Raw genomic sequence first — 15,392 nt, 5'->3', positions numbered from 1 at the left:
AAAATTTTCAAAATGGATGTCGTATTTAAAAAATCGTCCAACAGTTCGTTTCATTTCAGCTCCGCCCATTTCATGTTACGCCAATGCTCGCGCAGTCACTGATCATTTGGTGGTTTTGTCATTATTCCATTGGCAACGCGAAATCAAAACTATCAACTATCAACAACTGTCAAAATCACAGGTGTTTTATTGTGGGAAGATGGAGGTTTGTTTGTACCTCTAGTACATCTTCGTAATAATTTGTTTATTAATATCGTGAAATTAATTGAAAATGTCCCGTAATTACACCAGAGACCACCTCAAAATCTCCGTTGTGAAGATCCTCCAAACACTGGGATGGAACTCTATAAACACAACACCTCTGGAAATATTAACAGATATTTTAGGAAATTACATAGGCCAAATCACCAGATCGACGAATAGTTATGCCAATGAATGTAAAAAACGTAAAAACCGCCTTACTTTAACTAATAATTTCATTTTCAGTTGGTTGTACGTTGCCAAATTTGGATCATTTAGGGTTAACATTTCGAGAAATGGGAGTAAGTGTGTCTGAATTGGAAGAGTATGTGAGATACGTAAATTTTGGCCCCCCGCCAAGCGCTGTACCGAAGTACCCAATACCTAAAGAAGATCACTTAAATTTTCTAAAACCCGGAAGTAAGGAAGTTGTTACAAGACCTGTGCACATTCATGAACACTTACCGCCAATGAACCCCTTATTAGAAGGTAAGACATACATCTTAGTAGCCCTCAACTTTAAAATACTGTTACAGGAAATAAAAATGAAGTTGAAGCCGTCAACTGCAAAGTGGAAGAACCTGAAGAATCTAACAGTGAAAATGCACAAGTATTTAAAAAACCGGCTGATATTTCACCATCAGAGTTTAAAAGACCAAGGTAATAAATAAAAAAATCTTTTGTAATTTTTGTGTCAAAATTTAGGAAAAACTACATACATGTAGAAATCATTGCAAATAAAGATACAAAAAGTTAAAAAAAAATACAAGAGATGGCGTATGTGTGACATATTTATTGTTACTGTTTGTTTTTTAATTGGTGTTACAGTGAATAGTACACAGATATTTAGAAACAAAAGGGATAAATAACGGTTATTGGTACATTATGTCCAAAAAACTAGAACAAGTTATTTATATGAACTTTGGGGTGGTTTGCTTCTAAATTAACCCCTCCAAACTGTTGGCTTTTGAATCAAACACTTTTTTGGGCAATATTTTTTTCGCACCGTTCCTCTATGCGCAGTACTGGGTATTCCCAGGTAGGTCAGTCAGACCGTTTATTTTTTACTCACATATTCTATGGAAACTACCATTTAAAATTACTAAGTACATGGAACATGTGTCATGGGCTCTCTGACTGACTGCAGTTGTTTAATTTGTGCTTTTTATAAAAATAATAAACTAAATATAGAAACATACAAAAATTAACGGAATCAATAAAATTTCACCCACATCACATGTCAATTTTTTTTAGTGGGAATATATTTTATAATTAAATACAGATATATTGTTGTGACGTCATTGCAAAATTTTGCCAAGTAGGTTTCACTTGAAATTTCCAAAATCAAATTTGACAATATTCTTAATGTTAAGAATAATAATAACGGTGTATAGTTTTAAATTGTTAAAACAACTCGATTCTCGTTACATTTGCTTCGTTACATTTTGTTTATTGAAAGTAGACTTCTGGATGTCCGTTTTAGTTTTCGCAGGGAAGAAGAAGGTAGCCGACCGACACGAGAAATCAGTAGCGTAATGATGACGACGTCTGGATTTTTATCACCAGCTCGAGAAGGCAAGCTACCTGAATCCAGGACCCCGATTGCTTCCGTGGATCCCGTACCACCCGTAAACCCACCATCCGAGAACATGGACGTTAAAAAAGCAACCAAAGTGTTTAAAAAGAAGCAACTCAAACCTGACGATGTGATAAATCCAGCGTTTTTGGCCAAGAATAGAATGAATAATGTCGTAAAACCAAAACAACAGAAACTGCCAAACAAAGTTCTCAACTCGGTACCGCCTAATAATGACGTGAACGTGATGATGCAGCAGAATAAAGCAAACCAAATGGCTAAATTGAACAAAGCCCTCGCTGCTGCCAGACAGAAAACCGAAAAGTTGAACACGACTATAACTCCGATTCCTATGAGGCCGCAAAGCCCGCAAGTTTTTCCCAACGAATTCGATAACGTTGACAAATTATTTACAGAACCGGACAAGAAGAAAGTCAATATTTTTAAGAAGATTTCGAATGTTAAAAACGAGAAAAACGACGTAAAGATTAACAAAAAAGATGATATTAAGCAGGAATCCAGAGAAAGCTCGCCGGATTTAATCATTGATGAACCCGACGATGTGTTACCGAAATTAACACATTTATCGAGTGACGTCACTATTGAACCTATTAATTCCGTACCTAGTAATAAAAGCCCCGAAAAAATGGATACGCATTATTTTGATGATGATTCGCAACCGGGAACTCCTTCCACACCGAAAACCCCGGAAATGATCTCGCATAGTCCACCCGTAATTAAAGAAAAACGGAAAAGGAAAGATAACAAGAAAATTAAAAGAGTAATAGTTCACGTGCTAAAGCACTTCACATACTTTGAAAAACTTGTAAATTTTATTTTCTAGATTCAGAAAACACAAAGCCCGCACCGATTGGACAATGACGCAATGGATATCGAAATGGAACGACCAAAAACTCCAGAAGTTTTACCCAAAATGGAACTGCCTCCAATTGTGCCAGTTCCAATCCCCAATCATGCGCCTATCGCGCCTTTACCATTTCCATTTAATTTTGGAGGTATAAAATTTCAACAATCTATTTGAAAGTCGTAGAAAAAATAGTATATGTGCTACTATGCAATAAATCATCTTATTTCCATTTTTCTAGGTCCGGGTTTAATACCGACACCGTTAGCAAACCCATTATTGCCTCCGCTGTCTTTTTCACCAATCAATTTGTATAATTTCGGTCAAAAACCGCCGTTGTCGACGTTTCATCAAAAATTATCGGAACCATCGCCTCCACCTGCGCCTCAAAGTGAAGTACACGTTATTGAAGATTCTCCACCGCCAACTAAACCAAGTCCGGAAAAACCGCCGCCGCCGAGTGACGTTGATTTGGACGATTCGCCAAATTCTAAATTAGAGAAGAAGACTAAAGAACATAAGAAAGAGAAAAAAGATAAAAAGCGAAACAAAAAAGATAAAATAAACAAGGCTGAAAAGAAAAAATTGAAAGAGGAGAAAAAGGAAAAGAACAAGAAAGAAAAGAAGGGGAAACGTAATAAGGACAAAGAGGTTTTCTGTTGTTTTTTATTAAATAAGTTTGGTGTTTATTTATTACGTGTTATAGATAAAAGATGCGGATTCTCCAGGGGTCAAGTTAACGCTGAAGTTCAAATCGCCTTCTCCTAAACCTACTGACTCCGAAACTAGGAAGTTGTAAGTGCGTGTAATATGTGGTTAAGTTTACTAGTAGTTAGTTTCAGAAATATTAAACCCATTGTTAAAACTGAAGAAGAAGAAAATGTAGCAAATAATGAAGAAAGGGTAAAGCGCGAAACGTCGCCAGGTTTAGCTAAAATTTCAGCTTTGGTGTGTGGACCACCTAAACCTAAACCTGTAAATCCTCCAAAAGCTGTACAATCAGGCAAGTTATTAAAGACGGCACACAACGCACCTTTTATTTATTTTTGTTATAAATATGCCAAATTCAGACTTAACTATTTGTTTGTTTAATTTCAAATCTGATTTGGCAGCGTTGCATTCGTGCAACGGGTTTTATTCATTTTATTTCTGTGAGTGTGTGTGTGCGATGTTGCCACTTTTCCAAGTATTAATGCAATTTTTTTGACACTTGAATTTTTAGTTTGATAATTTTTATTCACTAAGAGTTTGGCTTGCATAATTTAAAAAGTTGTACCACTAAGCATGGTATTAGTTTGTTTTAGCTTTTGTTTTGTTAATCGTTGTTTTGTTTATTTCTTATAGTCGTTTTGTTATTTTCACTTTTATTTTTAACATACTGATAAGGTTTCTCCTTACTATTTTTTTGCTCTGCAGCTTTCAATGACAGTTTTCCTAGTTCCTCTTCTGATAATTTCAATCAAACGAAGAAAACCATGCTAAAACCTATTCCTACTAAAATACGAACAAAAGAAATTAGGAGAGAACTTGCTGAAGTTCCAATATTACCACCAGCTCCTCCTTCCAGATATATTGTAAGTACAATGCAACAGCAAGAGAAAAAATCAAGAGCTCAGGCCGTACGAAAAATCAAATCTGACCTAACGAAAAAGTCATGTTCATTTTCCTCCCCACGTCCTTTCATTGTCATTTATTTTATCATGCATTTCTGTATATTTGCTTTGATTAATTTCATTTGCTTCATTTAATTTAATCAATGTCATGCTTGGTGGTTATTAGGCTCGGGGATTTACCTTCTTTAATTTCCATTTTAGTAGAACTAATATGTGCATGAACTTCCGTTGAAATAGTAATAAAGTGTGAATGCTTTCTCTATACATCATTAAAAATATCAGTTAAGTTGTAAGTTTTAAACAGCTGAAGACACAGCACAAGAAGAAACACCAATCACATCTTCACCTAGAACTGGTCCTGGACCAGGTAGGCCCAGAATTCATCCCATCAAAACAAAACCTCCTAAGCCTAAAAAACGACGAACACCCGTCAAGAAAGTAAGTTTAGTGTGTGTCAGTTTAATTCTCAGATTTATACTTTTTCCTATAAGTTGGACATGTATATTTGCTAGTTTTTGTCTCATATTGTTGGTTTGGTGTGCTCACGGTCTCATTCATCATCACCAAATATGCTTGCACCACAAACGGTCAGATTTGAAGCGCTTTTGCTGCTTAGACATCATAGCTTTATTCAACCCACGCGAAACATAAGAACATGATTCTTTTATCATTGTAATTCCAATTCACATTGTTTAGGACTTATTTTCAACCTTCCTCATCCTAAAAATCCAATCATTTAATGTACCGAAACCTCGTCTCCTTGTGCTAGAACCCCTACTCATAGTGCTAAACCTTAGTACCCGATTTTCATTTTTATATTGTAAAAGTGTCAGTGCTTAAGTGAATTGGAATTAGCTTCCTTGGCTCCGACTTTGTAAACCGTTTTAAAAATTATGCTGTTTAAGGACGCTGACGGAAATGAAGTTTGGATATGTCCGGGTTGCGGAAGGCAGGATGATGGTAGTCCTATGATAGGTTGTGATGGGTGCGATGCTTGGTACCACTGGTAAAATCGTTAATTTTTGTTGTGACACGATACTCTAAAAAAAAGTTGTAGGGTTTGTGTTGGTATTCAGGTTCCTCCAGATGACAGTGAAGATTGGTACTGTAGACATTGCTTATTAAAGAAAAACGAAGATCTACAAAGTGATAAACAGAAAAAGAAACGTAAAAAGAAGGAGAAAAAAGAACATTAGGTGTATGATTGCTCGAATTTTTTAACGTTATTTTATATGAAAATAATTTATTTATTAAGTACAAATGTAGTGTAATTTGTGGATATGCAAGATTATACAATATACTAAGACTTGGATTTTATTAGTTTTTTTAATGTTTTCCTAGTGTCAGAAATATCGTTTTGGCAGCCTTCTACTTCTAATTTAATCTGCGTGTGCAAATAATCGTTTTTTTCTTTCAGTTTTGTTATTGTTGCTTTCAAATCTTGAAGACTTCTCTAAAACGGTTCAAAATTAGTTAATTTGACACCAAATAAACAAATTCTTACCTCAAGTTTTGCCACTTTCTGCTCACTATCTATTTTTGTCTTGTGAATCTGTAAGTACAGTTGTTTATTGTGTTTTCTTAATTTTGAAACCAACTGACTTTGTCTTTCAGTTTCTTCTTTACTTTTCTGAATGGTTTTTTGATATCTAGATTTCAGTTCATTATTCAGAATTTCTCCTTGTTCTTTTAACGTGTGAAGAACAACGTGGTGGCTAGTGGTAGTTAGCTCTGTCATTTTCTTTGTAAAATATAGCTTGAGTTTGTTGGATTTATCCAACTCATAAAACAAAGATTCACGAAAATAATCAACTCTGAAAATATTAGAATCAACGTTTTTGTTTTTGTTGTTGTTTTTGTTTACAAGCCGTGCAAATAGGTTATATTTTCAGAAAAATATTTCTCGCCATCTTCTATCTCTTTCTGGAGCGTTTCTCTTTCATTGTTGTATAGATTTAAAACCTCTGTTACTTCATCTAGTTTTTCTTTAAGATTTTCTTCTAAAAGATAGTCGTTTTGTAGACTCGTCTGAAATGAAAGTGCTCTAAAAGTTTGATTATTTTCATAATTAGTCTTACTCTCTCTTGCAAATAGTTTACTTGTTGCATGACACTTTTCACATAATCTGATAAAAAATTTCTTTGTTTTTCTAATAATCGGTTCTTTAATAGTCCAATTAATTCCTGTTGTTCAATGATTTTTTTGTGTAATCGTATGTTTTTGGAAGTCAGGTCTTTGCACCTATAGATAATAAAACTCGTAATAAAATGTCAGAAATGTCTGCATTTACAAAATTTGCACTTACCATTGAATTCTTTCTTCCTCGATCTGAAGAAGTAATTCACAATTTTCACATTTAGTACACATTATTTTGAACCATGAACACTGATGTTTTTATGAAGTTTTTGTAAACACTAAACAGTTGTAAAAACTGTCAAATTTTAAATTGTTAGGGAATTTCGTTATTTACTTTATTACCAACAGCATTTACGGGAAATAAACATAGATGTCACTAGCGTCGCTCTAAAACTAATATAACGAGGACATTGTCTAATTTGACATAGTTACTAAAACAGCCGTTTTCAATCCATGTAATTTTTTATTTAAATTACAAAAGAAAAAAAGTACACTGTAAACCGAGACAAATTGTAAAAGCACATACATAATTAATTTTTACATTTACATATTTATATTTACAATATATTGAGAATTGAATTTAAAGAACAGAATATATTTACAAGCGTCTCGAAAACACATGTATTCCGCTAAGTCTCCTTATGAAAAAAAAAAAAAAATCAATTTTCTATCAGTTGAGAGAGTTCACGATGATTATTTACAAGCCAGGAAGTCTGGACTAGAACTGAATTGAATATTTTCAATGGAGATATTAAATTGATAAAGACAAACATAATAATACATGGACTTGCAAATAAAGATACTAATAAAATAATTTAAGCAACATAATTGTATTGATTGGAATTATCTTTATCACGCTCCATGTAATCTCTGTCAATCAGAGACTCGATACGTTTCTTCAAATCAGAAGGCTGAAACAATAAAAATCAGTTTAAGAACCACAATTATGAAAAGTAGTCACCTTAACAGGAAATTTAAGCTGCCCCAGAAGTTCACTAATGAGCAAATTATGACTAAGAGTTTTCCGCATTTTCATTATTCTAACAATGGCGGCATCAATTTGATACTGGCGGTCTTGGAATACCCTCTCTTCAGTGGCTTTCTGCTCTTCCGTCTAAAACATAGAATACATTGTCATTGGTTTACGTCAAACTGCTTAACCAATAGTAAACGAATTTAACGATTAAGCGTGAAACTTACGGTTTCCTTCATTTGTATTTGATTAATCTTGATGCGGAACAACTTATTTACAAAATCATTATTGAATTTAAATTTATCGTTATCTTCAATTTCTCTACCTTTGGGTATTTTGTTAAGAACTCTGGCTTTACCACAGGCTAAACTCTGTAGAGTTCTCCTCAACTCGCCATCCTCTATATTAGTAGCTGCTTTAATATACTCAAAACCGTGTTCGTCAGACTCATTAAACAGGAGTATTACGAGTGTTTGAAATAGTGACACAACCAATTCCTTTTGCCCCGCTTTAAATCTAGCTTTCAAAACACAGTGTCCCAGAGTGGGTTGCCACTGCAACTTCCTCCCGTTGTGTTTACTCAAATAAAACTCCTTAAAAATATCTTGAAATTTGACCATTTGAGCAGGCAACGTTACATCCATGGGCAAATAAGTTGGCCAATATCCCATGGTGAGAATATTCACAGTCATATCAAGGGGCATCAATTCGGGTGTGTTTATGTTCAAATGTTGCTTGAAAGCTACATTTATGTCTTTACTCAACTCCATATCTTTGAACATTCCTTCCAATTTCGATGTAAAGCCTCCACCGCACTCTTGTTTTAATTTGCTCAACATACTTTTCTCAGCATCCACGCTAGCTGATTTACCCACCAACAATCTTTTCGCTAAGTCTTTTTTATAGAACGCCTCGAACACATCTTTGCCGTGGATGAACCTAAACAATACCATTATTTTGTCCAGAAGACGTTCCAGTTCTTCTTCTGTAGCCTCTTTGTTGCCAGCGCGTAGCTTAGAGTCCACAAACTTTGCTATATAACAATAATAAAAGTAATAACAAGGGATGTACAAGTACGAAACAAAAAGTTAATTTGGACCACCCTATATCGATATTCAAAAATATCGTACCAAGGTCATATTTTAGAGACTAACCTCACTTTCAAAAAAACAATGAAACAAATAAAACTCATATAACAATAATTTTGGAATCGATTATTTTCAAAAAAAAAAATCTAATTTCATATTTTCTTGAAGTTTTACAGCTTGTAGAATGTGAAAGGGTCGATCTCTCGTTTCCAGGTACCTACTGAACGGATTATAAAATTGAGATGCATTCTAATTGTTACATCATCATTCTATATTCTACAACGGCTTTTGGACGTTTTCCATAATCTCTCTATGTAAAGAGTGCATGTTTTTTTGGTACGACTTACAAATTTTAGAGCCTTTTTATTTACATATTTATTTTTAACGATTTTCAAAAAATAGCCATTCTGTCCTTGACGAACTTGTTCAAAAATGTCAAGTTTACATAAAGAGCTAAATTTAACACCAACCATTCCCCACATTTTTATTTACTTAGAATAACTTGTGACGTTACAGCTCACAATTCCAAACCTGAGTCACTGCACTCAAAAAATTTAATGACGTCATAAGTTGTAACCAAAATGGCGGATTTTTTTTGTTGCTTAAATACTTAGTCCAAATTTGAGAATAATTTTTGAAAACAAGCATGTTAATTTGAACTTAATTTGTGTTATCATACCTATGAGTTCAGCTGGTTTGTTAGTCCTTTGGTTGATGAAGTGTTCAAACGCCTCTTTGAGTGAGTTGCTAAACATTTCATTCTTCTTAAAGCAGCTAGCAACAATATTATCCATAGCATCTTTAAAATCAAGTAGTTCTTGAACCATAGTTTTATCCTTTTCAGGATCTATAACAATAGTGCGTCCTTGTTTTTTAATAAAAGCGTTAAAAGCGTGGCAAAGTTCCTGCAGGCCGTTTTTAACCCGACTAAACAGTTGATACAGAAGAGATAAATCATGTAGACGATTTTCCTCGAGCAGATTGTCAAGCCCCTTTTGTAAAATATTATTAATATGTTCACTAAGCAGCTGTTTTTCTACAGTATGAATTAACTGATACTTTGTACTAGAGTCTAGATAATGTAAAACCCGTTCGTTTTCTTCATGAATTCTTTTATCTACATGAGCCAAAAACTCAGGCACTTCAAGTTCTTGCATAAGCCTCTGACCTTCAGCAGCATAAAGACGTTCAGTCGATTGTAGAAATTTCTGTTCAAAAGCTTTGTTATAAATTTGTAAATCTGTTAGCATACGTAAAAGAGATTTAAGTAAGATTCTGTCGACTTTATCGCCTTGTCTTTCCTGTTCTATCAACATGAGTAAACCTTCCACCACACGAGTTTGCACTAATGTATGCAACATGAAGTATTTACGAAACAAATCTAAGCCCATGTCCCAAATTGAAGAAATGTTTGGGTTCTGCAAGACATATGTGCGATCTAAACAAAGAAAAATACCTCGTATCATGATCATTTGATTGCAATGAGATTGCCAAGTGTCATTCATTTTCTTCAAGAATAGTAATCTATCCATTGTTTCCGTTTTGAACTTCTCGATATTGCTACGCACGTGAGCGTCGATGAGTTCGAACAGGTTCTTGTAAAGTTCTGAAGCCATTTTATGACTGCACATGTTGCCCACGGCTTGGTACAGCTCTTCGAGGAGATATTCATTGGGTTTTGATTGCTGAATAGCAATAACAGCACTGCTGAGTTTCTTCCAAGTCGTTTCATTGTAGTCATCAGGGAGCTTTGGTTCACCTACAAGCACGCAATATAGACACCGTAACTCACTTACGTACCTCTTACTTTTAAAATTCTTTATAATGAGCTTTTTGGTTGTCGGCTTAACCGAGTGGATGTTTAAATTCCTGTTGACGCCGTTCACATTTGAAAAATTTGCTCTTCTGTTTCGGTCCGGCGAATTGTCGCTCATGTTTTCATCAACTTCTATTTCTAATCGTATTTTTTTCGATATTTGTGGCTCGTCCAACCTCTTCAAAGGACTAGGGTCCCCAATCTTACTAACGTGTCTTGACATAGAAAAACATCACCAACTCTTACAACTTAATAAATTAATTGCGAAAATAAATCAAACACAGTTATTAACTAAACATTTTAACTATTTTCTAGAAGATACTAAAATTTTCTTTTGCAACAACACAACATACAAGTGCTACAGCGGCTGTCAAAACACAGTGTCAAAAGTGTCAAAGTGCCAAATTCGCAATAACGAGGTGCTCCATGGAGGGCGCTGGTGGCAAATTGACAGATAATAGAAAACTGTATGACCAATTACAAGTAAATTGTGATGAGTCGTGAATACTAATGACATGCGTCAGTCAAATAAAACCTTGCAAAATTATCTACAAATGTAAATTAACGAGAAATATAAATTTGAATTAATTGGACACGTCTTTCGTTAATGTACAGAGCGAATCACTAAGTGCACGGTTCTTGATTTCTCATTGATTATTATTAGAGATACCGGGTGATGGAATTTATGACATGATGAAATTTAAGGCATCAAGTCATCTTCTCAAAATTGTCTTCACTGTAAAACAGTGTCGGATTTTTTATACAATTATTTACATTTTTCACATATACAGGCTGGTACAATTACAAATACAAAAAAAATTCAGGGACGTAGATCTCGACTTGCTGATTCCAAAAATATAGAATGTTTAGTGTCACGGAGCTAAATTTTCGCTAGAAACGGTATGAAATGCGAATTTTTTTAAATTTCTAAAAATTTCAATATTTCAACGATCGATTCTGGAAAAACGGTTGCAGTTACTAAACAAACGAGACCGGAAGTGAGTTCTAGAGCTCGAAATCTACCAGAAAACGTTTTTAGTTAAGTTTCGAAAATGTCAAATTTTGGCCGAAATTTGAAAAAGGGGGGACCATTGGAAAAATTGCACTTTTAAAAAAGTTGTCTAAAAATTCTGAAAAAAATCAGGGATGTAGATCTCGACTTGCTGATTCCAAAAATATAGAATGTTTAGGGTCACGGAGCAAAATTTTCGCTAGAATCGATATGAAATGCGAATTTTTTAAAATTTCTAATAATTTCGATATTTCAACGGTCGATTCTGGAAAAACGGTTGCAGTTATCAAAGAAACGAGGCCGGAAGTGAGTTCTAGAGCTCGAAATCTACAAGAAAATGTGTTTGATTAAGTTTCGAAAATGTAAAAATTTGGTCGAAATTTGAAGAAGGGGAGACTATTGGAAAAATTTCACTAAAAATAAAGTTGTCTAAAAATTCTGAAAAAATTCAGGAATGTAGATCTCGACTTGCTGATTCCAAAAATATAAAATGTTCAGGGTCACGGAGCAAAATTTTCGCTAGAATCGGTATGAAATGCGATTTTTTTTAGATTTATAAAAATTTCGATAATTCAACGGTCGATTCTGGAAAAGCGGTTACACTTACCAAAGAAACGATGCTGGAAGTGAGTCCTAGACCTCGAAATCTACAAGAAAATGTGTTTAGTTAAGTTTCGAAAATGTCAAATTTTGGCCAAAATTTGAAGAAGGGGGGACCATTGGAAAAATTTCACTAAAAATTAAGTTGTCTAAAAACTGCGAAAAAAATCAGGGATGTAGATCTCGACTTGCTGATTCCAAAAATATAGAATGTTCTGGGTCACGGAGCAAAATTTTCGCTAGAATCGGTAAGAAATGCGAATTTTTTTAAATTTCTAAAAATTTCGATATTTCAACAGTCGATTCTGGAAAAACGGTTGCAGTTATCAAAGAAACGAAGCCGGAAGTGAGTTCTAGAGCTCGAAATCTACAAGAAAATGTATTTAGTTAAGTTTCGAAAATGTCAAAATTTGACTGAAATTTGAAGAAGGGGGGACCATTGGAAAAATTTCAATAAAAAAAAAAAGTCTAAAAATTCTGGAAAAATTCAGGGATGTAGATCTCGACTTGCTGATTCCAAAAATATAGAATGTTTAGTGTCACGGAGCAAAATTTTCGCGAGAATCGGTATGAAATGCGAATTTTTTTAAATTTCCAAAAATTTCGATATTTCAACGGTGCATTCTGGAACAACGGTTGCGGTTATCAAAGAAACAATGCCGGAAGTGAGTTCTAGACCTCGAAATCTACAAGAAAATGTATTTAGTTAAGTTTCGAAAATGTCAAAATTTGACTGAAATTTGAAGAAGGGGGGACCATTGGAAAAATTTCAATAAAAAAAAAATGTCTGAAAATTCTGAAAAAATTCAAGGATGTAGATTTCGACTTGCTGATTCCAAAAATGTAGAATGTTTAGGGTCACGGGGCAAAATTTTCGCTAGAATCGGTATGAAATGCGAATTTTTGAAGATTTCTTAAAATTTCGATAATTCAACAGTCGATTCTGGAAAAACGGTTGCAGTTATCAAAAAAACGAGGCCGGAAGTGAGTTCTAGAGCTCGAAATCTACAATAAAGTGTGTCTAGTTAAGTTTCGGAAATGTCAAAATTTGACTAAAATTTTAAGAAGGGGGGACCATTGGAAAAATTTCAATAAAAAAAAAAATGTCTAAAAATTCTGGAAAAATTCAGGGATGTAGATCTCGACTTGCTGATTCCAAAAATATAGAATGTTTAGTGTCACGGAGCAAAATTTTCGCGAGAATCGGTATGAAATGCGAATTTTTTTAAATTTCCAAAAATTTCGATATTTCAACGGTGCATTCTTGAACAACGGTTGCGGTTATCAAAGAAACAATGCCGGAAGTGAGTTCTAGACCTCGAAATCTACAAGAAAATGTATTTAGTTAAGTTTCGAAAATGTCAAAATTTGACTGAAATTTGAAGAAGGGGGGACCATTGGAAAAATTTCAATAAAAAAAAAAGTCTGAAAATTCTGAAAAAATTCAAGGATGTAGATTTCGACTTGCTGATTCCAAAAATGTAGAATGTTTAGGGTCACGGGGCAAAATTTTCGCTAGAATCGGTATGAAATGCGAATTTTTGAAGATTTCTTAAAATTTCGATAATTCAACAGTCGATTCTGGAAAAACGGTTGCAGTTACCAAAAAAACGAGGCCGGAAGTGAGTTCTAGAGCTCGAATTCTACAATAAAGTGTGTCTAGTTAAGTTTCGGAAATGTCAAATTTTGGGAAAATTTGAAGAAGGGGGGACCATTGGAAAAATTTCACTGAAAAAAAGTTGTCTAAAAATTCTAAAAAAATTCATAGATGTAGATCTCGACGTGCTGATTCCAGCTATATAGAGTGTTTAGGGTCACGGAGGAAAATTTTCGCTAGAATCGGTATTAAATGCGAATTTTTTAGAATTTCCAAAAATTTCGATATTTCAACGGTCGATTCTGGAAAAACGGTTGAAGTTATCAAAGAAACAAAACCGGAAGTGAGTTCAGGAGCTCTAAATCTACAAGAAAATGTGTTTAGTTAAGTTTCGAAAATGTCAAATTTTGGCCGAAATTTGAAGAAGGGGGGACCATTGGAAAAATTTCACTTTTAAAAAAGTTGTCTAAAAATTCTAAAAAAATTAATTGATGTAGATCTCGACTTGCTGATTCCAAAAATATAAAATGTTTAGGGTCACGGAGCAAAATTTTTGCGAGAATCGGTATGAAATGCGAATTTTTTTAAATTTCCAAAAATTTCGATATTTCAACGGTCGATTCTGGAACAACGGTTGCAGTTATCAAAGAAACAATGCCGGAAGTGAGTTTTGGAGCTCGAAATTTACAAGAAAATGTGTTTAGTTAAGTTTCGAAAATGTCAAATTTTGGCCGAAATTTGAGGAAGGGGGGACCATTGGAAAAATTTCACTTTTAAAAAAGTTGTCAAAAAATTCTGAAAAAATTCAGGGATGTAGATTTCGACTTGCTGATTCCAAAAATATAGAATGTTCTAGGTCGCGGAGCAAAATTTTCGCTAGAATCGGTATGAAATACGAATTTTTTAAAATTTCTAAAAATTTCGATATTTCAACAGTCGATTCTGGAAAAACAGTTGCAGTCCTCAAAGAAAGAAGGCCGGAAGTAAGTTCTAGAGCTCGAAATCTTCAAGAAAATGTATTTAGTTAAGTTTCGAAAATGTCAAATTTTGGCCGAAATTTGAAGAAGGGGCGACCATTGAAAAAATTTCACTTTTAAAAAAGTTGTCTAAAAATTCTGGAAAAATTCAGGGATGTAGATATCGACTTGCTGATTCCAAAAATATAAAATGTTTAGGGTCACGGAGCAAAATTTTCGCGAGAATCGGTATGAAATGCGAATTTTTTTAAATTTCCAAAAATTTCGATATTTCAACCGTGCATTCTGGAACAACGGTTGCGGTTATCAAAGAAACAATGCCGGAAGTGAGTTCTAGACCTCGAAATCTACAAGAAAATGTGTTTAGTTAAGTTTTGAAAATGTCAAAATTTGACTGAAATTTGAAGAAGGGGGGACCATTGGAAAAATTTCAATTAAAAAAAAATGTCTGAAAATTCTGAAAAAATTCAAGGATGTAGATTTCGACTTGCTGATTCCAAAAATGTAGAATGTTTAGGGTCACGGGGCAAAATTTTCGCTAGAATCGGTATGAAATGCGAATTTTTGAAGATTTCTTAAAATTTCGATAATTCAACCGTCGATTCTGGAAAAACGGTTGCAGTTATCAAAGAAACGAAGCCGGAAGTGAGTTCTAGAGCTCGAAATCTACAAGAAAATGTATTTAGTTAAGTTTCGAAAATGTCAAAATTTGACTGAAATTTGAAGAAGGGGGGAACATTGGAAAAATTTCAATAAAAAAAAATGTCTAAAAATTCTGGAAAAATTCAGGGATGTAGATCTCGACTTGCTGATTCCAAAAATGTAGAATGTTTAGGGTCACGGGGCAAAATTTTCGCTAGAATCGGTATGAAATGCGAATTTTTGAAGATTTCTTAAAA

The 15,392-nt window shown here is 34.0% G+C and overlaps 3 protein-coding genes across 7 annotated transcripts; 1 reads left to right on the top strand and 2 right to left on the bottom strand.

Annotated features, from left to right (window-relative positions):
• Positions 1-157: 157 nt before the first annotated feature.
• Positions 158-5,611, top strand: LOC135141341 (transcription initiation factor TFIID subunit 3). Of its 5 annotated transcripts, XM_064072365.1 has the most exons (12): positions 158-437; positions 487-729; positions 777-900; positions 1,724-2,597; positions 2,661-2,832; positions 2,923-3,332; positions 3,388-3,473; positions 3,518-3,684; positions 4,098-4,255; positions 4,599-4,732; positions 5,200-5,300; positions 5,352-5,442. In XM_064072365.1, exons 1-11 carry the CDS (start codon positions 272-274, stop codon positions 5,264-5,266), a joined length of 2,601 nt encoding a protein of 866 aa, XP_063928435.1. In that variant the 5' UTR covers positions 158-271; the 3' UTR covers positions 5,267-5,300; positions 5,352-5,442. The 5 variants fall into 5 exon arrangements, with proteins under 5 accessions (XP_063928435.1, XP_063928433.1, XP_063928434.1 ...); XM_064072363.1 differs by lacking the exon at positions 4,599-4,732 and having other exon boundaries at positions 3,524-3,684; positions 5,352-5,611; XM_064072364.1 differs by lacking the exon at positions 4,098-4,255 and having other exon boundaries at positions 5,352-5,611.
• On the bottom strand, positions 5,507-6,713 carry LOC135141342 (uncharacterized). Its single transcript, XM_064072366.1, has 5 exons — positions 6,600-6,713; positions 6,373-6,535; positions 6,159-6,322; positions 5,799-6,108; positions 5,507-5,747 (listed from the first exon to the last, which is right to left on the bottom strand). The coding sequence occupies exons 1-5, from the start codon at positions 6,659-6,661 to the stop codon at positions 5,595-5,597; spliced, it is 852 nt and encodes a 283-aa protein (XP_063928436.1). The 5' UTR covers positions 6,662-6,713; the 3' UTR covers positions 5,507-5,594.
• Positions 6,714-6,873: 160 nt separating this feature from the next.
• LOC135141391 (cullin-4A) lies at positions 6,874-10,690 on the bottom strand. The gene is made up of 5 exons (XM_064072451.1): positions 10,299-10,690; positions 9,171-10,250; positions 7,631-8,436; positions 7,392-7,544; positions 6,874-7,341 (listed from the first exon to the last, which is right to left on the bottom strand). Exons 1-5 carry the CDS (start codon positions 10,528-10,530, stop codon positions 7,246-7,248), a joined length of 2,367 nt encoding a protein of 788 aa, XP_063928521.1. The 5' UTR covers positions 10,531-10,690; the 3' UTR covers positions 6,874-7,245.
• Positions 10,691-15,392: the final 4,702 nt, after the last annotated feature.

This window comes from Zophobas morio, unplaced genomic scaffold (assembly GCF_036711695.1).
Source record: "Zophobas morio isolate AGI-343-1 ecotype UQ-CSIRO unplaced genomic scaffold, CSIRO_AGI_Zmor_V1 ptg000044l, whole genome shotgun sequence".
NCBI lineage: Eukaryota > Metazoa > Arthropoda > Insecta > Coleoptera > Tenebrionidae > Zophobas > Zophobas morio.
This window is presented reverse-complemented; position numbering and strand designations above follow the sequence as displayed.